Source organism: Gallinula chloropus (assembly GCF_964237585.1).
Source record: "Gallinula chloropus genome assembly, chromosome: 14".
NCBI classification, from domain to species: Eukaryota; Metazoa; Chordata; class Aves; order Gruiformes; family Rallidae; genus Gallinula; species Gallinula chloropus.
The window spans coordinates 10,400,444-10,428,289 of record NC_140099.1 but is presented as its reverse complement, the minus strand read 5'-3'; the positions used below and the strand labels follow the sequence as shown (position 1 = coordinate 10,428,289).

Sequence of the window (27,846 nt, the reverse complement as noted above, 5' to 3'; positions counted from 1 at the left end):
CTTTAAAATACACCCATCCAGAACTCAAGAGTGCTCTGATCCCTAATGTGTTGGTCATATGAAAGACTCACTGAAGGGACCGAGCCCAGCAGCCAACACTTTGGGAGTCAGTCCGAGGAACTTGTTTCCAGCATCACATTTTCTGGAGTTAGACACTCCGGTGTGACACCCTGTGCTGGTTACGCAGCCAAACACCTGCCAGGCCGCGGGCTGGGTGGAATCAAACTACAAAAGCCTTTCCAAAACCACCACGGAAACGCAAGCGTGCTCTGAACGAAGCCGCTTCCCCCGGAGCCCGGCGCAGCCCGGAGCCCGGCGCAGCCCATCCCCGGCGCAGAGGCAGCGGAGCAGATCTCGGGGCGGGCGTTCTCCGCGCTCCTGCCGCGGGGGGAGCGGGCCGGCCGAGCCTCCCTCCGCGCAGCCGGGCCGGCCGGCGGCGCGCTTTCCCTCCTCCCCGCAGCAGCGCTGCGCGGCGCCGCCGCCGCCGCCCTCCGCGCCCGCGGAGCGGCCATGGGGGGGCTGCGCGGGGCGCGGGCGGCGCTGGCGCTGCTGCTGGCGGCGGCGCTGGCCCCGGGGCCGGCGCGGCCGCACCCGCAGTGCCTGGACTTCAAGCCGCCGTTCCGGCCGCCGAGGGCCCTCGCCTTCTGCCGGCGCTACTCCGACTTCGGCTGCTGCGACCCGCGCCGCGACCGCGCCCTGCTCCAGCGCTTCTACCGCCTCAGCGCCCGCCTCGACGGGCCCAGCTACACCGCCTGCGCCGGGCACCTGCAGGACCTGCTCTGCCAGGTGAGGCGTCCCGACCCTCCGAGCAGCCCGGCTGTCGCACGGGGCTCCAGGGAGCTGCAGCTGCACAGGGGGCTTCAGCCCCTGCGCGGGGCTTTGGTCCGGGCATGGTTGCTTTTCCCCAGGTGTGGGCGCATCCAGCTGTTCCGCGCTGCGTCACGCCCACGTGTGGATGCTTCACCCCAGGCGTGGGCGCACCGGTCCGCGGAGGGTACAGCTGGTCCAGGGATGGGCACTTTAGAGCTCACAAGAGTGCATGAGCCTAAGAATGATTGTATCCATCTGTGCTTGGTTGTGTCACCACAGGCACAGGGGGCTTTGGGCACCCCAGGGGTGTGTGAGCCATGGCGTTAGTGCTTGACCCAGGCAGGGTTACACAGACCCCCACACAGGCGCATCAGTCACGGCACTAGTGCCCAGACCTGGGCAAGAGTGCGTTGGCTCACCTAAGGATGCACCAGGGAGTAGTGCAGCAGCCTAGATGTGCTCCCAGGCACTGTTGGGATCAACTATCTATCATTAGGTTTCTCAGTGGACTTTTCTGCTTTTGACTTGTGTTTAAAAGAGGAATAAGGATGTTGTTTTGCTTTAATTCGTGTGTGGCAGTGCTCTGAGATGGGTGTGTGGGTACAATTTGCAGACTCCCCTCATCCTGCCAGGGTTAGATCCTGGGACCTGGTGAAGACATCCATGAGGGGGATAGGCCTGCACAAAACATGGTCCTTGTTACGCCCAACTCATGGGATCAGGTGGGTCTTCTTTGTACTGGGTTGCAGCATCCTGAGATGCTTTTAGTGTGTGCCAGGTGCTAGCAGTCCTGACTGTAGGTGTAGGGTAATGCCTGAGGATATGGCCTAGAAACTGCTGTGGTGGCCATCCCCCACAGGCGAAATTTCCACTCGGGGTTGATGTTCTGTGGCCAGATAGGATAACAGGATGATCACAGTCTGTGCAGTGTGAGGCGCCTGACCCTATCATCAGCGGTGGCCTCGTATGTATGAAAATGCCCCCGAGACAGAGCGGTGGCAGCTCTGCTGTGCAAGTGTAAATCTTAAATTAATTCAGACAGTGGAGTCTTGTCTGCTGTGCTCAGATGGGATCAAAGTGGCTTTCCAGAAATCCTGCTCTTAGCATTTTGCAGGCTAGCTCTTGTGTTCCTGAAAGCGTGAAGAGAAAACCAACCCTTTTCCTCAACAGCTTCTAGAGATTTGACTTTTATTTCATCTCCCATTATACTGGAAGTAAAAAACCTTTGAGTATATTCCTGAAACAAGTGGTGTCCAAGAGTCCATTTGCAGATAGGAAACCGGTTAGCAGTGCCTGCTGAGCCCTCCTGCCTCTGTCAGTCTCCCGTGTACATCAGAAAACCAACCGTTGAAAATTTGTTCAGAAGCAGTGAATTATTTCAGTGTGGGAAAAAGTGATTCACTGAACTGTTCTGATGAGCTCAGTGTATCACCAGCCCAGATGTGGCTACAAACCACTGCCTCTGGCCATGCAAGCACGAAATAGAAGTTCAGGCATTGCAGACACTCGAGAACACTCTGCTTACACTCATTTATGTATACAATTTCTGTCCTAGCCTTGAAATAAGGAGTTTCTATGACTTATTCAGCACACTTTGTCTCTTTCTGCTCACAATTTGTGATTTCTCTCAAATGCGATCAAATTATTTCAACAAGTGTCTCAGCTTGTGGTGAGGATTCCTACCTTCTCTTAAACTGTGAGTTGCTACGTGGTGCTGTTTCTGTTGCTTTGTGGAAGGGTAAATGGAGGAGCAGCAACATCCTTCCCTCCATGCTACCAATGATTCCTCATTCCTAAAGCAGGGTTTCCCCTCACCCAGAAGCAGGCTGAGCCTTTGGCCTTGGAGGTAAGGAGTGCTGTGGTGGGACATCCCCCTGCCTACACCACAGCCTCAACACACTGAGGTATTTTGAGGGGGGCAGCGAGTCTCAGACATGTGTGTGGGTATGGATTATCTTGTGATGGGATACAGGGCATCAGACTGCAGGAAAGCAGCTGCCTCTTTCTGCTTCATGGGGAACATCTTGCTTAAAGGCTTCAGTTTCCAGCTGGAGATGAATGGGGAATGTCAGGGATTATGTGAATGTTAGACACTATCCCAAGGAGTCCCATTGCTTCTTCTGGGCTGACAGCAGCAGTAAAAACATTGGTTGATGTGGGTGTTCATCCAAATTTAGACTGTTGCAATTCCTCAGATAAATAGCTGCCTCTGAATTCCTGGAACAGAAATGGAGTTGGCTAACTTGTCTTAATGTCACTTGGTTTATTTTCTGATGAGTTATTTTCATAGTGTGAGTTTGTTCCAGTTACTGATCATCAGCCCATTAGTTTGCTTGGTCTCTGGACCACCTCGTAGCTTAAAATGAAGGAACAGACCATGTCATCTGGAGATGAGAATTTAGATCTATTAGTGATGCTGGGCTGTGACTGAGCATAGAGTTTCATGGTGTTTTGAGTCAGTGAACATGAAAAGACGAGAAGGACCACAACATTTGATTCAGAAGCAGGGAAATTCAGGATCAAGCATCAGGCTCCATCTCTTGTGGAAGCTGGAAGATACTTTAAATGTATCTGGAAGATACCCTAGACACGTGCTTGAGTACTGTCAGGCTAGTGAATGGTCTCTGTACATCACTGCCAGTGGAATGCCACTGTGAACAGCCGTATGCCACTGGGAATGTGGTAAGGAGTGCAGAAACCACCCACAACTGCTGTTCAAAAACACCCAAGGCTGGGGTGAACAGTCCGCAGCGGCAGAGAGACAGGGAAACCAAACCTCTATGCTGCTTTTAATTCTAATGCTGAAGCCAGGACGTGATTTTATAATGCTCAAGATCACTGCTTGCTTTGACAGAGGCATTGGGAAAACCAGGTACACGCCGATACTCAAGCGGTGGTCTTCCTCTCCCCAAGTGTGAAACCTCTGTCGGCAGCAAGAGGCTGAGCTCCCGTCCAGCTCTGTCCTCACATTCCAGTTTCATTTCGATTTTTGTTTTCTAAGGCCAAATCTTCAGTCCTAACAACTGCATTGGCAAATGCTCCAGCTCTTTCTGTCCCTGGCACACCTCATGTAACCGAGCCGAGTGTCGTTACCCAGTCTGCCCGCCTAATTCCAGTGTTTTGTGTCACATGCAATTGCCTTTTTACCACATTAATTTCTGCTCATTTGAAGGCACAATAACCTTGATTTTGCAATGAATGGCTTGACATTCCAGGAGGAAGGCTTATTGTACACTGGTGATCTGTTATATGGCCTCTTGGTTTATTAGCATATGTAATGGAAAATAACATAATAATTAAATATTGTGTATACTTACCAGCTAATTTAAATACTTCAGTATCTCAGATGTGATATCTTTTCAGTTATTGAATAGTGCTACAATGTGCATTAAGAAATAGCTCCCAGTAAATTTAGAAACAGCTCCCTATAATTATTATTTTTTTTAAACTAAGCTCATTTTGCCTGGAAGAAATGCCATCTAGGAATTAAAAAAATGCAGAATTTATTCCATAAAGATAGTTTCTCTTCCTAGCTTTTTTGCCTGAGTTATTTATCTGTCCTGTGAAAATAACCGAGCCGTCAGTGAATCATGTTATTTGGAGAGCACTTTTGAGATGCTAGTTGGGAAGATGCGTTACAGCTGGAAAATGCTGTGTGTTTATTACAAGGAAAAGTCCTTGCAAAGCAGAACTGAGTCACTTTGGTCAGTCTGTAATTTACAGAGTATGTTACTGGATTTCAGTGGCTTTTTACATGAGGAAAATGTGTCTGTCAGGGTTCTCATAGTGGAGAATACAATGAACTATGTGAGCCTGGTTCAGTCCTTGGATCGTGCAGTTGTACAGCAGCCACTGCCTGCAGACCTTGACTGGCTCATGGCCATTTGGTGATCACTGTCTGAAATCCTGTAGCCTTAGCATCACCCACAGAACTTGGTGACTAGTGTCATGATCATGAGATTCATTTCACTGCTTCTAATCAGGTATATAAAGCGTCTGTAGGCAAATACCCACCAGTAAAGGCTGCTGGACCCAAGCAAGGGAGCTGTTTGCACTGACAGCATCCTGACCTTTCCCATTCCCTCAGCCTTGAGATTCAAGACCTGAGTCTGCTTAGCTAGCTCCTTAGTTTCACTGCCATGCCATGCTATGGTGAATCTGCTCATTATTTCATAAAGTCAGAGTATCCAGGGTAGAAAAGTCTTTTTTTTCACCAGTACGGTCTACTGGGGTGATGTAGCAAGATATGTGTCATCACTGGTTTTCTTGCATTAGTGCTATGGCTGGAATAAGTGAGTAACAGCATGAGGAAGCCAGCTTTCACCAGGAATATTGAAGACCGTTTCTATGAAGGCTGAGATAAATCCCCTTTCTAAGATCTTTTCCTCTGTTAATATATTTTCAGGATAAGCCACAACATACGTTGCAATTAAAGTGCAATTTCTCCAATTAGCATTGCTGCTTGGCTGTTTCAAATCTTGTCCAAGAAGTTTTTCTCTCTCCCTTTAGGAATGTTCTCCATATGCAGCTCACTTGTACGACGCTGAGGATCCTTCCACCCCTGTGAGGACGATACCAGGACTCTGCCAAGACTATTGCTTGCAAGTGTGGCAGAAATGCCGCTCCATTTTTCGCCTTCTCTCTGCGGACCGAGAGTTAATTGCACTGGAGGACAACGTGGCAAAATTCTGCCGTTATCTGTCCTTGGAGGACACAGATTACTGCTTCCCACACCTGCTGGCTAACCAGAACCTTAACCAAAACCTGGGGCTAGTGACTGCCGACGCAGAGGGCTGTCTCCAGCTCTGCCTCACGGAGGTCGCCAACGGGCTGCGCAATCCCGTGGCGATGGTGCACGCCAACGATGGTACCCACAGGTTCTTCATCGCGGAGCAGGTCGGCCTGGTGTGGACCTACCTCCCCGATCAATCCAGGCTGGAAAAGCCATTTCTGAACATCAGCGAAGCCGTACTTACCTCGCCTTGGGAAGGAGACGAGAGAGGTTTTCTAGGTATTGTCTTCCATCCTAAATTCAAATTTAATGGTAAAGTGTATGTCTACTATTCAGTTGAAGTTCGTTATGAAGAGAGAATCCGAATCAGTGAGTTCAGAATTTCTGCTGCTGACATGAATGCTTTGGACCATGGTTCTGAAAGGTATTGTACACACATTTCTCTGGCAACTGTATTTAAGATCTCAGAGGGCAACTTGTGCATTTTTAAAGACTATTAATGAATGAGATGTAGTTAGTTTAATACTGTTCTTGCATTCCAGTGTGGTAGCAAGGTAGTCCAAGTCCATATCCAGCTTACTGAGATGGAGAATATCCCTGTCCTCCATGATTGAACTGCAGGTGCTCAGGAATAACTTTGACATTTCTCAGTTCCGGCATGTGAGAAGATTTAACTGAACATCAATTAAACATTATTTACCGTTAGTATTTTAGGGCTTGGGATTTTTTTGGTTGATTTTTGTTTGGGTTTGGGGTAGTTTTTTGGTATTGTAATGATTACCCTTTGAAATAGGCTTCTGCAGAACAGGAGTGAAATTCATTCGAAAACCAGAGGTTTCCAAAATCCATGTAAACAAACTCAGTGACAACAGGCCCAAGATGGATTTGGCCCCACATTTCTTAAGCTGAATGGCAGCTCAACCCTGTGGTATTACAACTTCAATTACATAAAATGCAAACCACTGGGCTGCTATTGAGTGCATTTTGATTGGAAATTTCCTTTGTTTGAGTCTGACCCTGCAGTTGATGCACATTGATATGCACAGGTAAGGAGAGGCTTGTTACGTGTTGCAGAACATGTAACAAAACCAGTGATTTAACAGACCCTTGATTATTATTAATGGCAAGTTTTTCCTTTGTTACATGGGTTATGTTAGTGGCTTTCCAAATACTCAGCAGTGGGTGATTCTAGCTCAAAACCACACATAGCCTAATGATAGAAAGGGGATGCTGGCTTATCAAAGAGTGACAACAATTCAGTGCTGTAGATGATAGGGAAGGGCGATTGAAATGTGGTCCTCAGGGAAGGGAGTCAGGAGGTTAAACCTGCAGATGTCAGGGCCCACGAGCTGCCTTGTTTAAAAACCCTCAGTCTCTGCATTTGTAACATTTTCTGTGCTTACTTAGCTGATGGTTAGTCCGGCAAAAGCTTAAGAAAACAAAATTGTGGTCCTGTTGTGCTTGTGTAGGCACGGCTCCCACTGACTTCATCCTGAGATGCTGCCCAAGAGGCAGCTTCGGCCGACACATGGTGTGCATTGCCATAGCAGGAAAGTGTGTGTCTGTCTGTCTGTCCGCAGATTTTTGTTCAATGTGGTTTTGTTTTCTTCCACCTTCTTTGGGAGGTTGAGGAGGATTCACATTTGTGTCTGTACAGGATCCTCCTTCGCTCCTGCTGCCAGCTGGAGTCTGTGCGCTTGTGCATCATTACCTTGCCTCAGAGGTGGTGACGTTTAGCAGCAGGTGACAGAATAATTACATAGTTGGGTTTCTTCCCACAATTTACAGTCTGATCACAAACTATCTGTACTTTCAGAACGGAAAAGAATTTGCTAGAAATGAGATGGTATAAGTGATTGTTATTTGGTTTTGCAGCTATTAAGAGGCACTGTCAGCATGAAGTCTGGTGGTTTATTTTTAGAAGCTGGAGCAAAATAAGCTTCTAATTATTATACCTGGGAATCTCCACTGCATGTATGCATGGCCTTACCTTTCTAGAAGGTTATCCTTTCATATATTTCACCCTTTTCTTACTATGAAAGTGGTGCCAACTGCATAAAATAAACAGATAAAAGTAAGAGAGTAAGGTTTTAAAATTGAGATAATGCTCATTGGTGCTGCTTTGAATAACTGTTGTTAAAATGTTAATTTGTTGGTTTCTTTTAATCACTCTGTAAGCTTGTAAAGTCCTGTGTATGTAATTATCACTTAAGGATTCTTGTCTCTTTAAGAATTTAACAATTACTTAGTGTTTGAAAAGTTTTATTTTTGCTTTAAAAGCGCCTGTCAGGATTGTGCCAAATGCTGTGCAGATGTGCAGATGGACTGGAGTCCTTTCTCTTGCAAAAAATAAGGAAAAGCTTAACAGGGAGGAAGGGCGAGTCATAGGATAAGTACAATTAATTATAAATATATTCTGTCACGTGGTTTCCCAGGTCTTCCTTATTGCACAATCTGGTGTTTCTGCAATCCAGAAAATATGTTGGAATTATTTAAGGTTAGAAAATCAGCAATGCCCAAGTAAAATTCAGTAATGTGGATGTGGAGGAATTTGCAGCAAATCTGATCCATTGCTGTTTCCCTGTGTCAAAGGCAACGTTGGTGTGATGTTGCTCCGCTCTGTGCTTGGGGCTTGTGCAGTCAGTAAAATGCTTCCTCCCTGCTTTCCCTTAGGATAATCCTGGAAATAGATGAACCTGCTTCCAACCATAATGGAGGAGAGCTGCTCTTCGGAGATGATGGATATCTCTATATATTTACTGGAGATGGAGGCATGGCGGGGGATCCTTTCGGGACCTTTGGAAATGCCCAGAACAAGTAAGAGTGGACCTGTCCCTACAGCAGCTCCAAGCCATCTGTGGGCAGCGGGGATGGGAAGTGGGTGCCACCTGAAGGCTGTTCGGTGGCCCAAGGCAAATTAAAACCTCATAAAACAGAAATACCGAAAGATTTGTCTTTTCCAAAACAGAAAGAACAAAACCCTAGGTTTTCCAAAACCCCCATCTCTGATGTTTGACCAAGGCCTTGTTTTAGTTCTCTTTTCCCTTCTTTCCTTTCTTCTCCCAATACAGATCAACCTTGCTGGGCAAAGTGCTGCGGATTGATGTGAACAACAATGACCGGGGGCCTCTGTACCGAATCCCTCCCGACAACCCTTTTCTTAACGACCCTAAGGCTCGCCCCGAAATCTATGCCTACGGAGTGAGAAATATGTGGCGCTGCTCTTTCGATAGGGGCGAACCTCAAACCAAGGAGGGGAAAGGGCGGCTCTTCTGCGGGGACGTCGGGCAGAATAAATACGAGGAAATCGATATCGTTGAGAAAGGGAAAAACTACGGCTGGAGAGCAAGGGAAGGATTCAGCTGCTACGATAAAAAGCTTTGTGCCAATTCTTCAATGGGTAGATAGATGTTCTCTCTACATTACCTGTCTTACACTGTGCAGTTTTCTGTGCTGTTGTTTTTATTTCCTGCCTGGCTACATGGTGGGAAACACACATTTCCAAGGTGTAAATCTGTGCCGTCTCAGTATAGAAGGGAACAGACTTGGGGATAAATATTGAAAACCCAAATGTTGCTGTTTTGGAGTTTGGAGGAAAATGAAATGTGCTAGCTGTTGCTTTTCTAGGCAACCTGTGTTATTAGTCAAATTGGCTGGTAATTCCGTTATTTAGGGTGACAGTTTCATCTTTTCCACAAAAAATAAGCTTCTCTGCAGAAGCCAGAAAACTTTGCAGCAATTGTATTTTTCCTCTATAACTCAGAAGTAACGTCCTTATTCTAAAAACAGGAACGAAACACCTTGTGTAAGCTGGCTGAGCAGTATGCGGGCTGCCTGCTCTGTAGGTAACTCTACAGTGTGTTTTTATTCTTTCAGCTATGCCAAAAAAGAAAACTTTTTTTTTCTCCCCCAAATTTTCCAAACTTTGATTCAAGATATTTGCTGGCTGGCTAAATTCCAGTGCAGAGTGAAGTCAAGAGTGTTTTGTGTTGCGAGGTCCAGCATGGAGCACGTCTTGTGCTGGAACATTGCCCTAGAGATCCAAGGGTGCAGTGGGCTGGCACTGATTTGCTCTAGCTGAGATTCTGACTTTTTTTCTCTTCTATGTGCTAAGGGTTGCTGTTTGATTTTCTTCTTTTTATTAACTTAGTTTAACTTCCTTTTATTGGCTTAGCTACAAGTACAGTGGTAGTGATTAAGCATTTTTAGTAAAACTTCCAGAGAGCAGGGAGCAGAGGTTTTGCTCTGCTGCAGCAGTTGTCAGAGAGCCTATTTAGTGCTCTCCTGTGTGACAGCGCCTGCGTGAGTGTTCGTGACAAACTCTTTACTGAGGTCTCCAGGGATTTGGAACAGTTTCTGATGCCTTTAGAGACCCTTTTGTTAGATCAGTGAAATGTCACAGCCCCTTTAAAATGATAAGTGCAGCTGAAGTGCAGAAACCACCTACTTGAGATTAAATGCTCTTGGTTCCTTGCTTGCAGAGCTGCTGGCTTTGCTACTTGGGGCATCTGCTACATGCGCAGGGAGAAAGGCTGTGGGGAAGAGAAGAGGTGGGTACTGTGAAGAGCTATCTGCAGAGTTTCAAAAGAAATGGGAGGAAGCATCTGATGGAGACCCTCAAAATCAGCACATCTTCCTCTGTTTCACTTCTGTCTTGTGTTTTAGCTTGCATTGTGCAATTGATGTGCCAGAACTACATCTTGCCTGTGCCATACCATAAATATTTGATGGCTCTTTCAGGTTAAGCTCCCCTGTCTCAGAGAAACAGAAGCTATTTGCACTGACACCTGACATATCTTTTCATCAGCACCTGCTGTCTGGAGTTACCCATCCCTTCTTTCCATGGATGGAGTGACTCAAACCTCCGAATTCATAGCAAAACCAGCCAGGCTGTGTAGAAGTGGTCAAGAAGCAGCACGAGAAGGGCTCAGCAGAACAATGAGGTGTCTGGGGGATAGCACACAGGGTTATCAGTGATTCATCTTATATTGCAAGTGAAGCACCAACCAGTCTCTCAGAGCTAGCTTGTCCTTGGTCAGTGCAGTCAGGTAGGCAGGGCTACTGAATGTGGTTCTGAAAGGGGGAGAATCAAACTCAACACGACTCTGTCAGCAGTTCATTTAATTAGAAGATGCTTGAATGAACATGATTGTATCACCTAGTCTCAGAGCTATCCAGACAAACAGCTACTCTGCATCATGTGTAAAACAAAGCAAGTCACAGATCTTTTCTCCTCTACAGATGATGTGCTTCCCATTTACGCATATCCACACAAAATGGGGAAATCCGTTACAGGAGGCTATGTCTATCGGGGTTGTGAGTCTCCAAACCTGAATGGCCTGTACATATTTGGTGACTTTATGAGTGGGTAAGTACATATTTCCAATACCTGCTAAGCTGTACCCCCAGCGAAAGCCCCCCAGCAGTACTGCGTGGGCCTGCAAGTGTGCGTGCAGTCCAGCCACTGAAGATCTGCTGCTACTTGCTGGCTGCAGGCACTGGGCAGAGCCTGACTGCTTGTTACAGAATGCCCATGTGGTGTGTTTTGTATAACCTTTAGTCCATGGTGCTGTGCAGGAATGCAATCTTTGCATTCCAGCAGCTGTCAACATTGCTGATTTACAGATTTCCAGTACAAATGAAGGGGTAATGATATGATGTTTATTTAAAGTCCTGGAAATGGTGTAAAAAAGCATTTGCGTGCATCCTAAAAACCCAGCTACTCTGTTGCAACCTTTCCAGACACCAAAGATACTGAAACTAAAAAAAAAAAATTAATACTGTCCAGCAGTGACTCTGCGATGAGACAGGCTGAGCCTGCCTTGTTTTCCCCCCACCTCCTCTGCTGTGTCTTGCATGCAGTCCATGCACCGCCTGCCCCAGCTGATGGGGTGGTGATGAGTGCAGGAGAGAGGCCACAGAGCTGCGATGAAGCCAAGTGCTGTGCACCTCTGGTAAGGTCCCTCTTGTCTGACATCCCTTAAGCCCTCACATATAATTTTTTCTTGTGTTGATGTAGCCCCTGAAAGACAGGGTGTTGTAGAGTTGTATAATATACGTGTTTTGATACTAACAGTCTTTTGTTTCTTGGAGGAGCTACAGCTCCTATAGCAGCTAATGCAGTTAGGAAGCATTAAATGTCCTTTCAGGTGTCCTGATTGATATTCATAAATCATCTTGGTTGCTTGGTGCAAGAGCTTTTTTGCCTTGCAGACGCCTGATGTCTTTGAAGGAGGATCGTGCTACCAGAGAATGGCAGTACAGTGAGATCTGCATGGGGACGGGACAGACGTGTATGTTCCCTGGGCTTATCAATAACTATTACCAGTACATCATCTCCTTTGCTGAAGATGAAGCAGGTAATTTTTAGCTTTATATCGCACTGAATTACATGCTTGTGGTTTCTCTTAGGAGTAAACCACTTGGGAACAGGTCAGAGAGGTCCCCTAGGAGGCAGTGAGTGCTGGGGAGGCAGATCACTAGTCTGTCAGTCTTTAAAACACCACAGAGTGAGGCTCCAAGCATCTCCCAATTATCAAACCAAAGTCACAATCCTAATTTTGAGGCCAGTGTGCCACACAGTGACTGCAGGGGGAATTGGAGAGGCAGTTCCCTAGAGGACTGTGCCTGGGTGTGCTGCTGCCCGCATGCCTACCCTCTGGAGGGATGGGGAGCAGTGCGGGGGCTGGTACAATAAAGCCCAGCTTAGAAAAGAAATCTCCTTGTTCCCAGTGCTGTGCTGTAGGGAGAGCGGTCCCCGAGAGGCTGGGACACCGATACCCAAGTGAGAACAAGTCTGTGCTCTTGGCTAGTCAGGAAGGCTGTGCGTGTTAGTAATGGGTGCAGGAAGGCAGATGTAACGAACAGTAATTACCAACCTGCCCACCCTGGCCTGCAGTATTTGCAGCTCTCGAGGTGAAGTGCAAGGAAAGCCCTATGTTAAGTCTCAAGTGTGGCACTGGCAAAAGGCTGCTTAAATCCATGTTTTACTAGTGCCAGCTGGGATTTTCCCTCGCGTGAGACTGAAGGATCTGTCTCAGTGGAGCTTTCCATTGCTGTGTTTTTAAGACTGGAGACAATTTGCTTTCTAGGAGGGCGCTGCTGCGATTTGAAAAGGAGGAAATAGGGGATCCTGGGGTGAAAGCTGATGGTTGCCCCCTTTGTTTGTCCAAGGGTATGGTTAATTGCCCGGCACTGCAGCAGAGCAGGCAGAGCCTGCAGCCTGACAGAGGGTGGGGAGAGGATGACCCGCAGAGTGTTTAACTCCACTGCTAAGTAGCCATGCGTGCAACTCAGCAATGCAGGAGTTTGTGTATGGCCCCACTGTGGGGAGGTCACCAGCACCCACTTCCAGAATGCCCCAGTTTTTAAACATCCATTTTTCCTGCAGATTATGTCAGGTGTGGAAGTTGCATAGTGCATTACGTATCATGTAAATGCAAATTTTATCATATAAAAGCAAACCATCCAATTTAAGTATTAGCTCAAAAGTTTGACATTGGAATTTCATCTATTTTGGAGTTAAAATCCATTTTCTTTAATGTTTAACACTTATGGAAGGCAGAGGTGATTCTCAGTGCTGTGGTTGAGAAAGATACCTTACCCTCAGATCAGAATATCTTAGTTTAAATCAGTTTTATGCCAATTCAGAGGGTTGCCAAGTGCAGTATCAAGCTGTTAGTTGCTCATGTACCCAGGGACCATCATCTCCCTTGTCCTGTACCTGTGGGCAGAGCCTATGCAAGGGCAGGGACAAACGCTGCTGCCCTTCTGTCCTGTGCTTTTCACTCTTGCTTTGCATAAGTATCATAGAGCTGGGTGGAAATTTGGGCTGAGGTCTGTTCTCAGAGGTATTATTTGTCTTGTGTTTGTTTTATTATATTGGAAAGCAATATGTTGATAATAGTGTAGTGAGTTTTCTTTGTCTGCAGTGAACAGTCTTTCTCTGGCTCATTTTCAGTAGCTGGGAATCTTTTTACAAGTTTATCACACAGTTTATTTTAACAAGCTTTTTTTCAGGGAAGAATTTGGGTTTTGGGGTTATTGCTGTGCTGAATGTTAGTCTGGCTGGTGCAGTGGATATGTTTGTGTGGTGGGGACACCCTTATTTTTGGCTCACTGTCCCTTGGCAGCTGAATGTGTCGGGCACCCCCAGGCCCCGTGCTGTGTCTGTGGGGTGCCCGTGTGATATAACCTTTATGCCTCATGCCCGAGCATCCACATTTCTGCCTGATGATTTCTGGGAAAGGAGTGGGATGTGAAGCACATGCAAAGCGCAGTGCCAGGTGTTTCCCATCCCTGTTTGGACCAAGGCTGCCTTTGGCCTGTGGTTAATGGAGCCGACCAGAGAAGGGATGAAAGCATCTGGGGTGGCTGGGGGTGGCTGGTTTTTGCCCTGGGAGCATCTGGAGGAGCTCACAGCACAGGAGGGCTCACAGGAGATGGGAGCCTCAGCAGCCAGCAAGAGGTGCCACTGACTGCCCACATTGTCCTGTGCTTGCTCTGATCACTCCTCTCCTTCCCCTCTTCTCGTTGGGGTACCCATAGGAGGCCCAAATAAATCTGCCTTACTCACTAACCAGGTCTCTGCTGCCTCTTTTTTTTTTTTTTGTTAATATTGCAAATTTATTTTTTCTCTTCAATCTTTTCATTGGACTGCTCAAGCACTTGAGCTGGGAAAGGGGAGTGCTGGAGGGAATTCTTATCCCAGCTTCCCCTGAACAACAGGAGAAGGATGGAAATGTATTTAAGAGAAAATACGTGAAATAAATGGTGATGGAAATTGTTAGGCTGAAGGTCAAACCCTATTCACGTGACCTGACAGAGCTGTGATGAACCAAATGCCTTTCATGGAGATGCTTCTCAATTTGTGAGTGTGCTAGAGAAAGCAAAACAAAACCTTGTTCTCCTGTAATTCACCCCAAAAAAGTGCTTTAATCCAAAAAAGCAGAAGACAGTGTGAGCATTCTCGATTTCCTTTCCTTTTATTTTGCCAATAGGAATTCATGGTTTCACTGTTTGGTAGTGAAGTTAAAGGGCACAGATCAGACTGAGACAACAGCTGAAGCTAAAGCTGCAGTGGAAATTTTTCCAAACAGTATTTCATGACAGTATATGAAAGCTCACGTTCACTAAGAGTATGTTATACCACTGGACCGCAGGTGGACTGTCACTACAGACCTACTGTTTTCCCTCCAGTAGCCTGGTTTCCATGTCAGTCCCAGGTTTCATGATGCTCTCCGACTTGTGATGCAGAGTCAGTGCCTTTGTGCTGTGCAGGACAGAAGCTGCAAGGAGAGCTTTCATGGCTGTGTTTGGTTTGCTTGTTTTTTTCCAGGGGAACTTTACTTCATGTCTACTGGCGTGCCGAGTGCCACGGCTCCCCATGGAGTGGTGTACAAAGTGGTGGACACATCTAGGTATGAGATGATTGTGTTGCAAAGCACAGGTGTGGTGTGGTGTGTCCAGGTGTGGGTGTGATGAATGATGCTGACCCACTAACTAGCTCTTATCCCATGCTCTGGAGCTTGATCAAGGAACAGCTGGAGCACCCTACTGTGGGAGTCTACAGTGCCTGGTGATCACCGACTTGTTACTGGGCCTAGTGGTGTTACGTGGGTTGGGAGATTGGTTCCTGAAAGCTACAGGGCTATCTTATGAGTGGCTTATTTTTGTCAGGCAAAATTTCTCTAGATCACTGCCCAGAAGGAGTCAGGTTTTCTCAAGCTGTTTGTTCTCAGCTCCTTTGCATCCCTTGTAGCCAGCTGCATCTCTCCTAAGAGCCCTGTGCCCAGGCAGCTGCAGCCAAAGCTGACCCAGTGTGACCTGCAGTGCTTTTGTGGGCAAACCAGGAATGAATGTCAAAAAGCACATTCTTTTTTTGTGTTTCAAGGAGGAAAATGGTTTGGACAAGGGAAGAAAACAATTGTTACACCTTCTGGATCCCACGTGTGCATATCTGCAGACCGGGCAAGGCAGGGAAGAGTTGTGTTTTATGAGAAGACTTGTAGCTGTTTTTTCCATCTTCCTCTTTCTTAAGCGTTACTATTATTGGCAACACACCAAACTACTTTCAGCCAGACATGTATAGTGAGACTTTTGTAGCTTTATTTTTCTTTTTTAAACGGATTAAATGTACAGCTTTAGCTATCTGAGTGTTTTGAACCAAATCTATTTTCTGTTTTTGTGTTGGAACCAGACCCCAAAGTTAAAGAGCCCCCAGAGCTGCCACGTGTTTTCCTCTGACTCTCCTGTCATGAGCATTTTCCATTACCTAATACAGTTCCTGTAAACTGTGTATTAGGAGGCTGGTATTATGCAACATTTGCAAAAATAAATACAGCAGAAGTCAAAAGAAAGTGGTAAGTTTAAGTTTAAAAAGAAGTTTCTTTAGCATGTCAATGCAAATAAGAAAGAGCTCAGAGGAAAAAATCATAAAGGTAAGGAATGTCCCTGTGGCAGTAGTTGAGAGGGAGGCTCTTTACCTTCCACAGAAATGCAAATGTAAACAGTCTAATTACAAAGGAGTTATACCCTCCAAATGCAAACATCGTGCATTTTTGTAGGAGCTGAAAGCCTCTGCAGAAAGCTGCAGATTAAGGAGCCAGTCAGCATAGGAAAAAGTGATGATGAATTGGTTGTAACTTCTCAGAAGTGAGATTTACCTCCATAACAAACAAATTTGTGTCAAAATAATGTGTCATAGTAAGAAGAAGTCTCTGTAGGAGACACTCAGACTCTTGTTTGTTTGAAACTGAAGCATTTTGGGGGCTCTTTTTGTTGCAGTTAGTCTTTTGCTTGGGCTTTGCGTACAAATGATAAGTGTGTTATTTTGCTTCTCTGAAGGCAGCCAGAAAACTTGCATACGTGTGACCTTTCTGTCAGATGTTCAACATACACTGTGTTTTGTGATTTTTATTTTCAATTTGATTAATCTCTTTCTATAATGTTTGAACCTGCCAGTGTTTTATTCCCTTAATGGATTCAGCAATGGCAAGTGAAAACACAGCCAGAAGACCCCACTGCCTTGTGAATACTTGGACTTTGATCAATGGAGATATATGATTGTTTAATTATGTTTTCTACTGTAAGAGATTACTTGGATCATTTAAACAGACATTTTATGTTTCTTTTCCAGTGAGCATTACATTCACTGAAGAATAATGGGAAGCAAAGGCTCATGATGCCAGGAGAAAGGAATTAATTGTGCGCTGTATGTGTCCCTTTTTTCTCAGGAGAGCACCACCAGGAAAATGCCGAGTTGAGCCATCGCCAGTGAAAGTAAAAAGCAAGCTCATACAGTTTGTGCCAAAGGAGAGTAAGTGTCACTGTTGCTGATTATTACTGGTGCATGTTAGCTGGCAGTAAATACAAACTCCAGGCTTGCACTATCTCTGTGCGTGGGGACCACCCAGAACTTGATCCTTCAGAGCATCCTCAGAATTAATTCTTACCAGCTGTTTTGGATCTGAAGGGTTGTTTCAAATAAGGCATAAGGTATATCCCCTCTCCTGGACGTGTGAGATCTCTATAGTTCCTGCCCCTGTACGTTTTCCATGCTACATCATAACTGTTTCATTACCACTAATTTGGTTTCCCTATAACTGTTTCTGTACTGAGATCCTGTCCTGGATGTGCTTTTCAGTGGTAAGTGGTTTGTCGCATGCAGTGCCTTCAAGTAGTGGGGGGCACTTGAAGCTCCCCACTACTGAGAGCTGAAGGATATGATGGCTACAGCGTTAGGAAGTAGCTCATTGAGCAAGATGAGGGCTGAATCATCATTAGCTCTAAGTGAGAGAACATGGGATGAGAAATGCTCCCAAAAGATCAGCCGCTCAGGTGAACTTTTGGTTTAGCCAAACCCTCCAGGGCTTTTTGATTGCTTCACACTGAATGAAGAACTGTACTGCTAAAGCTGGAGTAGTCAGCAATGTAGCTGAATCTGCAGCAAGCCAAGCACTACTTGTGTTAAGAGCAGAAACCTAAATACACTATTAGGATCTCAAAATTAGATTAGGCAGCATCACCTTTCTTTTCCTCTGTGCATTTTGTTTACACATGCAGATACCCCGGCAGTGTTCTCACAACTTTGTCATGAAGTTAATATTGCTGTAGGGACTGTAATGTCAGAATACTCTCGTTTAATTTTTAATTCCATTACTTGCATTACACTGCACTTGAGTCATTGGCAGCTCCTACAGCTTTGACTTCAGGGGGATTGAGGGCACTCAGCACCTTGCAAGACTGAGTCTTTAAGATGGAACGAGATCTGAGGCTGATTATGAACTGTTGGCATACCTGAGCACTCAGCATGTCTTCAGAAACATTCTCCTGTGCAAGCCCTGCACGCATTTTCCAAAACTGGTGACCTGTACACGTTCAACCAGCTTTGTCTCTGTTTCTGCTTATGCATTACTCTCTGCACAAGTTGAAAGTTCAGATTTTTAAACTACACATATAACTAAATCTTTTGGGTTTGTTTACAAGGTAATTTTCATCATAAAATAAAACATAGAAACAGTGGGAGAGATTCTGCTAAGTGTCTCAAGAACTAAATTCATGTGTAGGTGAAAACCAAGCATGAAGATTTTGATTCAGAAGCAAACAAACAGAGTGTGAGCTGTAAATATTTTGCTGTTTTGGTTAGTGCTTAGTGTGAATGTAACAGAATCGCCAAGGCATGCGGCATGCATTAGCTGGATAAGTGCATTTGTTGGAAGTGTATGTAATAAATAGCTTGACGAAGAGTAATATATAATAACAACTTGATTCGGTGAGCTGAAAAGCACTCCCAGGTGGCCATTAGCTTCCATGCAGTGCTACATGTCATTATGTGAGTTCCAGGATTTTTAAGTGCTTTGCCAGAGCCAGCTCCAGCAACCGAGGTGTGCACAGGTAAGGCTTTCGCATCTATTTCTTGCCTTCAGAATCTCAGCTTCCAGAGAAAGGAAATCTTTTCATGCCATCAATACAATTCTGCCCCAAATAGGGTTAGCTGGAAAAACTGGACCAGATTTGTCTTTTGGGGACAATAAATATTAAGGGTTAATAAGGCAGTCTTATTTTTCCCCATCTCTGTACCAAAGCAAATGGTGAGTGGGAATGGCTAAATCTAGGATATCATTCAGAAAGTCATGATGTCTTTGCAAATGTCTGTGACACTGTCCCAGCACAGTTGATTGTTATTCTGAGCAATTCTGAGTGGCTTCCTTCTGACAAGCTAAAACTTACGAGCTAAAAATAGAGCGCATGTGAACAAGCAAGTCCAGTAACGCCTGGAAACTGTGACGGCAAAGAATTTTCGGCTCTTCAGAGTTCAAGGCTCTTTTCCTTTTTATTTTTTTCATAAGGAATTAAAAAACCCAACCCCAAATCCTGTTTGAAGTGTTGTCCTGGCAACTCTGTTCCTTTTGCACATTCCAGTTGCCAGAGAGAATTGATTTTGAATGTTCCTGATTTCAGCTCCTCTGAATAAAGCATCTGGCCCAGTGGGGAGGCTGCTGCTCTCCGTCTGGTAATGATCCAATCATTAGTAATGACGAGAGGAACAGGAACAGCGCCTGTCTTTAAAACTCTTTCAGCAAGGGAGAGGGGTATGGTGGGGAACTCCTCTTTCGATGGTGAAAATCCAGTGCCCACCCTTTCATGGCCAGGCTGAGGTTTTGCCGATGAACTGCTTGGGGTTTCCCTCCTGGGAGAGGCTTGCTAGTTGGCATGAAGCCCCGCAGTCCTCTCTGCTAACTAAAAGCAGTCAACATTTTTTGCTGAGGAAATGTTGGTTCACCAGGAGTGTTGTTGTTCCTCAACAGGATCAAGTAAGCGAATTCCAAGAAATGAGTTAAATAAGTTGAATATTTCTGTTTAACTTAAATAATAAATTAAATCACCGCTGGTTGCATATAGTTGTCTTTAAGTAACGTCTGCAGAGTGACAGACAGGCTCATGGTTTCCTGTTTTCTTCCCACAACAGAGCTTATTGTGAAAACACCCACGCCACGTCCCCGGCTGAAGGCCACAGCCAAGGACCCCCGGAGAGGCCAACCAGAACCCGAACCCCCCCGCACACCGACTGTGGACTGGCTGGACCAAGTCCCGCCGCCACCGAGGAACCGAAGCAGGACGGCCACCACCCCAGCACCGAGCGGCAGGGCCCCCAAGCCCAGGAAGGAAGGAGTGAGGAAGGGGCAACGCAGGAAGAAGAAACCCCCTGGCACGGCCCCACCGCTGCGAAACGGTGCCGTGCGGCTGATGGAGCAGCAGGGCCGCAGCCGGAGCCGGGGCCGGGTGGAAGTTTACATCGATGGTGAGTGGGGCACAGTGTGCGACGATGGATGGAGCTCACTCGCCGCTGCCGTGGTGTGCCGCCAGCTGGGCTTCCCCTACGTGGTGCGGGCCAGCAAGAAGGCAGAATTTGGGGAAGGGACCTCCCTTCGTATTCTCCTGGATGATGTCCAGTGCTCTGGGCAGGAGAAAACGCTGCTGGAGTGCTCCCACGCTGACGTTGGCACACACAACTGCTCCCACGAGGAGGATGCCGGCGTGGTGTGCAGCAGGGAGGAAGTGGCAGACTAGTGACGGAGGAGCATGGCCTCTTCTTGCCCGACCCTCTAAACCAGCATCAGTACTGAGGAGAGTGTGCTCTGCCTTGAGGATGCTGTGTCTGTTCAAAGGGATCTTGCTGCTTTTGTCATGTTCATCCCCATCCATCTGCCTTGGAGGGAAAGAAAGTGTAAGATGAAGCAGTGACTTGTATAGGTTTTGTTTTTTTTTTTTTTTAATAAGAAGAAAACCCCCCAAAATAAGCCATTATAGGTTAGAAAAAATAAGCATCCTGTTGCCCTTTAACCTTTCAAAATACAACATTCCACAGCCGTGCTTCACAGTGTTTTGCCAATAAATAAATTCCCAGATGACCCGGCTTCGCTCTTGTTTATGGAAGCGTTTGTGTTGTTTGGCTTGCTTTGCCACCTGCAGTGCTGAGGAGTGGTTTCCGAGTCCACCTACATCTGTGCCTTTCTTTGCAGAATACAAAAGAAGAATTTTTTTGTTAACTTCCCATGCACTAGTTTATGGAATTACAGAATTAAGGGAAAATGATTCTTCTGTAATGCTTTATACTGGTATAAGCCTATTACTTATCAAAGATAACTGCGTCTAAACAAAATCAGCTAAATCAGAAAATGTCATAACTCATGGCCTGGATTGTATCCCTTTAGCTTACACTAGCCTAAGTGAAAAGAAAAATCTGGCCTTTTTTACATATCAGGATCCTTATATGATTCTATGATTATCAAGTTTAGCCCAGAAGATGCTTCATACAAATTTCTCTTACTTACAAACATTGTGAAGCCACGTGTTCTTTACATTCATTTTTCCCAGCTGTGAATGACTAGGCAAAAGGTAATGAAAAAGGGTAAGAATCCTGTAATATTTACCCCTTTTGAAATTATATTAAAAAAAACCCTAACTCATTTTGTCTGAAATGTGGTTTTCACCCAAGAGGTGACTAGGGAACAAATTCGCCTCTTTTGTGGAGGCTTTTGCCTGGTTAAGTTTTCCCTGACATAATCAGGACAGCTTTTATCTTGCTGCTCACACAAGAACATGAGAAAGACAAAATGAAACAAGTGTAAGATGAGGAGGGCACCCAGAACAGTTCACAACCAAAACCTTGTATCTAAAGCTCTTGCTGCAGATAGTTTTTTCAGTTCCCCAATTAGCATCACCAGCGTTCTCGTAAGCATAAAACACTGATGTATGTGGCAAATGGATTTGGGTTGGTGTTTCCTGAACTTTCTGATGTACCCATTAAATACCGTTTTATACTAAAGAATAATCTCACTATACAGAAGTAAATGATCAGAAAAATAGCACTGTCTCCCTACTTCCTTTGAAGGATAAAGGAGAGAGCAAAATGCTCCTCTTAGTGTGTCATCAGGCTGTTCCCCGTTGCAGTGAAGGTGCAAACGCGTCTGTTTAAAGTGCAGAAATTCACTTCAGGCACATCAGAACATTCTGTGGACAAGGGAGCCCTTTGTAAATTCTTCTGTTATAAGAGTTGGCACCCCTTGTGCTGATGGGACTAGAGGGCTGGAAGAAAACCGAAAGTGGAGATACAAAAGTTTTCTTCTTCCAAATTTCTCTTTCTCTTCTTTCGTCTCCTTAGCCAAATTTCAGCTAGCTCTAGCTGTGAGATTCTAGGGAGAACTGTGGTCATGGTTATACTTCAAAACTTCTGGGGAGAACAAAGGCCTGCGCAACAAAAATCGCTTTGAATTGAGGTGAATGAAGGATGTCTGCCAGAGACCAATTAGACAGGAATTTTGCCATCATTTTCCAGGTATGTGAGTATTCTTTTTCTCATTTAACTATTAGTTGTCCTGTGCCTGCTGTAGGCCATTGGAGCCTCCTGGGGCCAACTAATACTCGCATACTGCTGCTGGTGACCGCCACCAAGTCCCGTCTGACAGTCACTCTATGGCAGGCAGTCTCTGGTGACAGCTAAAGGCATATAGAAAGCAGCCCACCAGGAGCAGCCATCAGTAAGAGAGAGCTGTGCTGTGGCTCAGCTGATGGCAAACACAGAGCCCTACACCCCCTGTGTTTGCTGCTGGTGTGACGTGGGTGCTGTGCTTCACAGGGGAAATATTTATCAGCAGAGGAAGAGACAAGGCTTGCAAATAAGGGGTTTTTACCCATCTTATGCATTCTCCCAGCCCACACTGAGCGTTTAAATAAGTGTGTGCCAGCTCAGTACGCAGGGATGTGTGTGCATGTCTGTGCCAGCCAGTTCAGTATGATGTTATAATGGTGGGAAGGTACTTCTCACCATCCTGGTCCCTTCCAAGATAAAAACGTACCTACTAGTCAGCCTAGCTCCCTGGTATTTAAATAATGAGCCTGTACGATTCAAAGCACAGAAGTATTTCAATACCTGATATATCATCTGCTGTTTAATAGAATTCTTACTGATAGCTTTTGTCTTCATTAGAAATTGCACTTACATACCAGGATGCCACACAAAATGAGCTTTAGATGAACTGATAAACTATGCTGCTACATTAGAACATGCCAGTATACCACCTAGATGCTGATTCAGGATAAAGATCTTAAAGTAGCCTGGAATAATGCTGGTTACTGCAGTGCAGCTGCTTTTCTGATGTGTTACGTGGCAGGGTCAGGTTTTGTCTAGTAGCAGCATGGTTTACTTGCTGCCTTTTTTCCTGATTCACCTCTGTGACTGAGACTGGAGCATCAGCATTTTTCCTTGCACATTTTTCTTTTCCTTATGTTAGCACTGCTGCATCACATGGAGGGTCCAGCATATTTCTGAGGGAACAGTGTAAACGCAGCCTTGCCACCTCTTCATCTCCAAGGCAGAGGTAGCTCTGTGCAGAGCTCAGGGGTTTTTTTGACTTACATTGCTTCTGGTACCTAGCAGCCAGCCCAAGCACTGCCACTCTGTGTTGCAGTCTGTGCTATAGGCATTATCTTCAGGCAAAAATCATGTGAACTTACCATGTTCTTCTCAAGCCATCTGCTAGACAAAGTGTCCCACAAGTATCTGGGAAAAAACTTCAGAGCTTGCTGCCAAAGCAATGGAAAGAGAGGGAAATAGGGTGTTTCAGTAGGGATGCTTATTCAAAACCCTTCTGGGTGCTGAGCCTGGGACAGAGCATGCTGTGAGGACATCCCCCACACTGGGGGAGTAGGGCTCTGCCCAGCTTCTCTGCATCAGGCCACAGGGTATGAATAGCATGAGGCACATAGAGTATATCACATTACTAAGCCCAGGGGCCTGTAATTGAATACACAACTCAAGTGCAGAAAGCTCAGCGGTGGCACTGTGAGTGACACTGGCACCAGCTGCAGAGATCAGCCTGGGGCCCGGCTTCACGTACTGCTGTGGTGTCTGTCCTGCCTCTGTTTCCCCAACCAGCCTCTCCCCCAACTCTCACCAGTCAATACCTTTGTGTTGGGCCTCAGCATGGCCACGGGAGCAGCTCATGCACCTCTGACCCACAGCCCAAGCCCAGCACTATGCTTTGGGAATGGGCTGAGCAGAGCCTGCCTCTCCTTTAACCTGTCAGCACCTTTGTGGTCTCATGGGGTGGGGGTGTCCCTGGAACAAATCCTGGCATCGCTCAGCTATTGGTGACACAGAAATTCAGAAGCACGGAGGAGAAAATCAGTCACAACACACCAATATCCAAGCCTGATTTCCCTTTCTGAAGCATGTCAATAGACCTATTCAAAAGGTCAGCTTGGCATGTGAGATACATTGGCCCCCTTAGATACTTTGAGACATAAGCACATGGGTTTTTGTATGAAAAGAGGTGTAAGCATTGTTTGATAATTAATAACTGCATCCCAAATTAAGCTTTTAGAATTTATAGTTTTTCCCCTGTTAAACAAGTAAGACTCCAAACCCAGTACCTTGCTGCCTTTTCCATGAGTTTCCTGGGGTTTTTCTAGACTTTTGTCTAGACTAAATGTCTAGACTTTTCTCTGGGGCACAGGTGCAGCTACAGAGCTGCCCTGAGCGATGTTTTAATGTAGCCAGAACAGCAGCTACGATGGAAATGGCAATCACTCCTTAGCAATAATGTGGTAAATAGGGATGCTATTTTTAAGGGAAAAGAGGTGTCTAGTGTTCAGCCAGCTGTAAGCACTGACATGAAGCAGCTTGTTCCTCAGGACATTCGCTGTTGGCAATGACTAAACCCTTGGACTGTTTTCATTATTAACCACCTTGCCAATCACTTGCCCACTTGTCCACCCCAGCTCAGGGTGGAAATGACTGCAAAGGTCCATATTTGATAGTGACAGTTAAGTAACATCTAAGCCCACTGTAGATCTTGGTTTGTGAAGGTATGGTTGACTCCTGTATCCACTGTATCTTAATCTGTGGCAAAAGTTCTGGGTTTAGATCAACTCATTTATTATGAGCAGTTACCTTTTTTGAGAGTTCCTTTCCACACCTGCCAGACATGGGCAGGAGACAGCAATGTAACAGTGCATGTTAAGCTTAAGCAAGCTTTCAAATGTGCAGAAGTCCAGCACTTCCCACCCAGCAAAAAGACTGTTTCCAAAAACAGAGGTGGTGGGTGCCCTGTCCCTGGAGGTGTTCAAGGCCAGGTTGGATGGGGCCCTGGGCAACCTTGTGTAGATCCAGGCCTGGAGGTTGGTGGCCCTGCCTGTGGCAGGGGGTTGGAGCTCTGTGATCCTTGGGGTCCCTTCCAACCCATGTTATTCTATGATTCTATGATTCTGCCTAGACAGTGTTTCTGCCTAGGAAGGAAGAGATTCCTGAAGTCTGCATTTCTGCTGGAGATGGCTGAAGTGCAGTGCTCATGCTAGACCCAGACCCCCACTAGTTCCATATGGACCTTTAGGCAGGGGGTGAGTCTTAGACTGTAAATTCTCCAGGAGAGGTACTAATTTAATCACCATCTGCACTTAACCAGGAGCACACAACAGATGGAGACATTTAACAATAAAATTAAAAGCTCTTTATTTAGAGGTGTATCTTATTGGTAAGTTCGGACTGCCCTGGAATACCCAGCTGTCTGGCTAACTGTGTCTGCAGAAGGCATCTCCCAGCAGAAGAGTGCCTATCCTGTGCCTTCTCCTCGCTGCCTATATGATGCTGGAGCTCTCGAGAGGTATTGGGGCTTGAAAACATCTACCTAAATACCTAGGAAAAGACAAGCAAAAGAGAGCAGGAGTTTAGAGTAGCCCTACATCCCATCAATTATTCAAATTCGCCTTGTTACGTCCCACCAGTTAATGGTTCCCAGCTCGCTGTTCTCGGATTCCCAAGTCTCTCCTGCTCTTCACGTTGATGGGAATGTGCAAGTTGGCAGAATGCCCACACGATGGCAGTTCAGTCCCCAGCAGAAAGGTGACAGTCGGGAAAGTTCAGCGTGCCCAAGCCTGCGCTCCTTCCTTAGTGCAGCCTGTGGCTCCCAGCAGATGATAAACACGACAGTGTGGTCCCTTGGTATCATGTCCTTCACTCAAGGGTATAGAAACACGTCAGAATACCAGCAGAAGTTGTTATTAAAGCTGGTTAGAATACAAACAAAAGGGTTTATTAAAGCTTATCTTTAAAGTCTGAAATATAAAGTACTTTCTGCAATCTACCCAGGCTGAATACTTAGAGGAAGGGGACTTATCAGCTGTTAATTATATTTGCATGAGAAGATTTATTTTGAAAGCTTGCCTGTTCTAGACAGGGATCAGAGCTGGATAGACATGGTGTCTCTATCTCATCAAAACGTATCAAATGCCAAATTTTATCACCTCCCTGTGAGCTGCTCACAAACAAGGTCTGAGCAGGAAATTTCCACAGGAATTATTCTGAGAATGATTTGAAATGAAAGAATATATATTCTTGAAGGACGCTGAAAAAAAATGATGAAACTCTGAAAATCACTGTTTCATCAGGAAGTTCATTGAGTGGCTCTAAAGACATGATTTCATTAGCACTTTCTCTGGGTGATGCTATTCTTGTGATTACCTGTATCTTTCCTAGCGATGGGCATTTGTATCATGAGATCACAATATTTACCTGACCAAATGGGAAGGGATGTTACTTTATTTTTTTTTTCTGAAAAGAAGAGGTGATAAAACCCAAGCTTTAACAGGATAAAAAAAAAATCTATTTTTGATTAAGATAAACAGTTGGATAATACTGTTGGTCTTTAAGAATCTAGCAACATAATTTCCAGATTTAAAAAATTAATGAATTATGGAAGCATGTGTACCCAAGCCAGAAGGGAAAATCATTCTGGGGTTGTTGCAATTATTTCAAACCAAAGAAGGAAATCCTGGTTCAAGAAAAATCAGTGTTAAGATTAAATGTAACAGAAATCCATATTTTAAAATAGTTGCATTAAATGGGTAAAGGAATTTGGCAGAAAATAACTTCCCCTGCATCCCAGTGTTTGCTGTTTGTGACTGGGCTGAAATCCTGAGTGAGGTCCAGATGCTGAGTCCAGTCCAGTTTAATGTGCTGAACTACCATGATTATGGACACACAAATAAGGTAGGGCACTTTTGGCCTACTCACACTCAGTGAATGGACACAGCCAGGCTTAAGGGTTTGGTTGTGTTCAGTGAGACCTCTCATGGTCACATGAATGAATGGTGTGGTTTATTGAGGCTTTCAGACCTTGATGACAAGTCTCTGGTCCTCCTGCCTCCCCAGGGACTCTTTGGGCTGATAGCACCTGATTCCTGCATTGCCCAGGCCCAGAAACCCAGAAGCAGGCAGGCTTTGGCCATGCCTGCTGGAAGAGGTGCCAGTTCCAGGGACTTTCAAAAGAAAATCCCTGTCATCCTGTAAGGTCTGTGATACCAAATCTTTCTTTAGCCTAGCTCACACTATAAAGCCAGCGCAACTTCTGTCATCTGCCTGTTTTTTGAGCACCTTGTGGTCAGTGTTTCCTTGGCAAGTGCAGCTGAAGTTGGCTAGTGGGTATTAGCCACTAAGTTGCTGGTAAGAGATACATGGACATAGACACCTGCAGGAAAGCAGCATAAATTAGACACAGTCATGGCTGCTATAGGTGCTTCTTATCCACTGATTCCCTGCTGCCTCTTTGTCATTAACAGCCCATTCAAAATTATTTACAGTTTAAAAAAAATGTAATAGAGATTAAAAGCTCTCACCCTGTAGCAGTATGTGCTACAGTTGCTTTGGTGGCCTTTAGCTGCTCACTCTGATCTGCTGGTCTCAAATCCAAGTGGAAATGACATAAGAAAACCAAGCCAAACCTGCAGATTGTGGTCTTATAGGACAGTTATTGCTTCCATTTGGAAACTGAAGTGAGCTGACTCTTGGAAGTGCCTGGCAGATGATTGCTGCATCAGATGGACAAAAACAGGGGGTGCCATGAGCTACATCCCCTCCCTCCTGCTGCAGAGATGCATGGCCATATGGGAGCTGCCGTGGGAGAGGAGCATGGGAAAGGCACCCCGCTGGAAACAGCAGGGATGAAAACTCCTGCAGCAACCTCGTATGGTGCTGAGAAACATCAAAGACCCAGAGGCAGCAAAACAGACAGGGTGAAAATCCAGGTAGTTTAGTAACCCCTTTCCATCTGGCTGAATAAAGCTTGTTGGGAGAAATAACGTGTGAATAGAGTTGTTCTGCAAAAGCCTAACAGGCAAGTGGTGTGATGCTTTTCTTTAAGGGGCAGCAGGGTGTCCTCCTTCTGCTGCAGTCAGAGCCAAGGGGACAGTGGAGGGAGGAGTGTCTGCCACCCTGCGTGCAAGGTGGGCAGCCTTCAAAGGGATGG

General features: G+C 45.7%; 1 protein-coding gene across 1 annotated transcript; it reads left to right on the top strand.

The window, feature by feature from the left end:
* Positions 1-510: 510 nt before the first annotated feature.
* Positions 511-20,330, top strand: HHIPL1 (HHIP like 1; the record flags this gene model as incomplete). Its single annotated transcript, XM_084270606.1, has 9 exons — positions 511-786; positions 5,320-5,966; positions 8,216-8,359; positions 8,614-8,942; positions 10,784-10,910; positions 11,756-11,901; positions 14,880-14,961; positions 16,777-16,859; positions 19,512-20,330. 9 exons carry the CDS (start codon positions 511-513, stop codon positions 20,111-20,113), a joined length of 2,436 nt encoding a protein of 811 aa, XP_084126732.1. The 3' UTR covers positions 20,114-20,330.
* Positions 20,331-27,846: the final 7,516 nt, after the last annotated feature.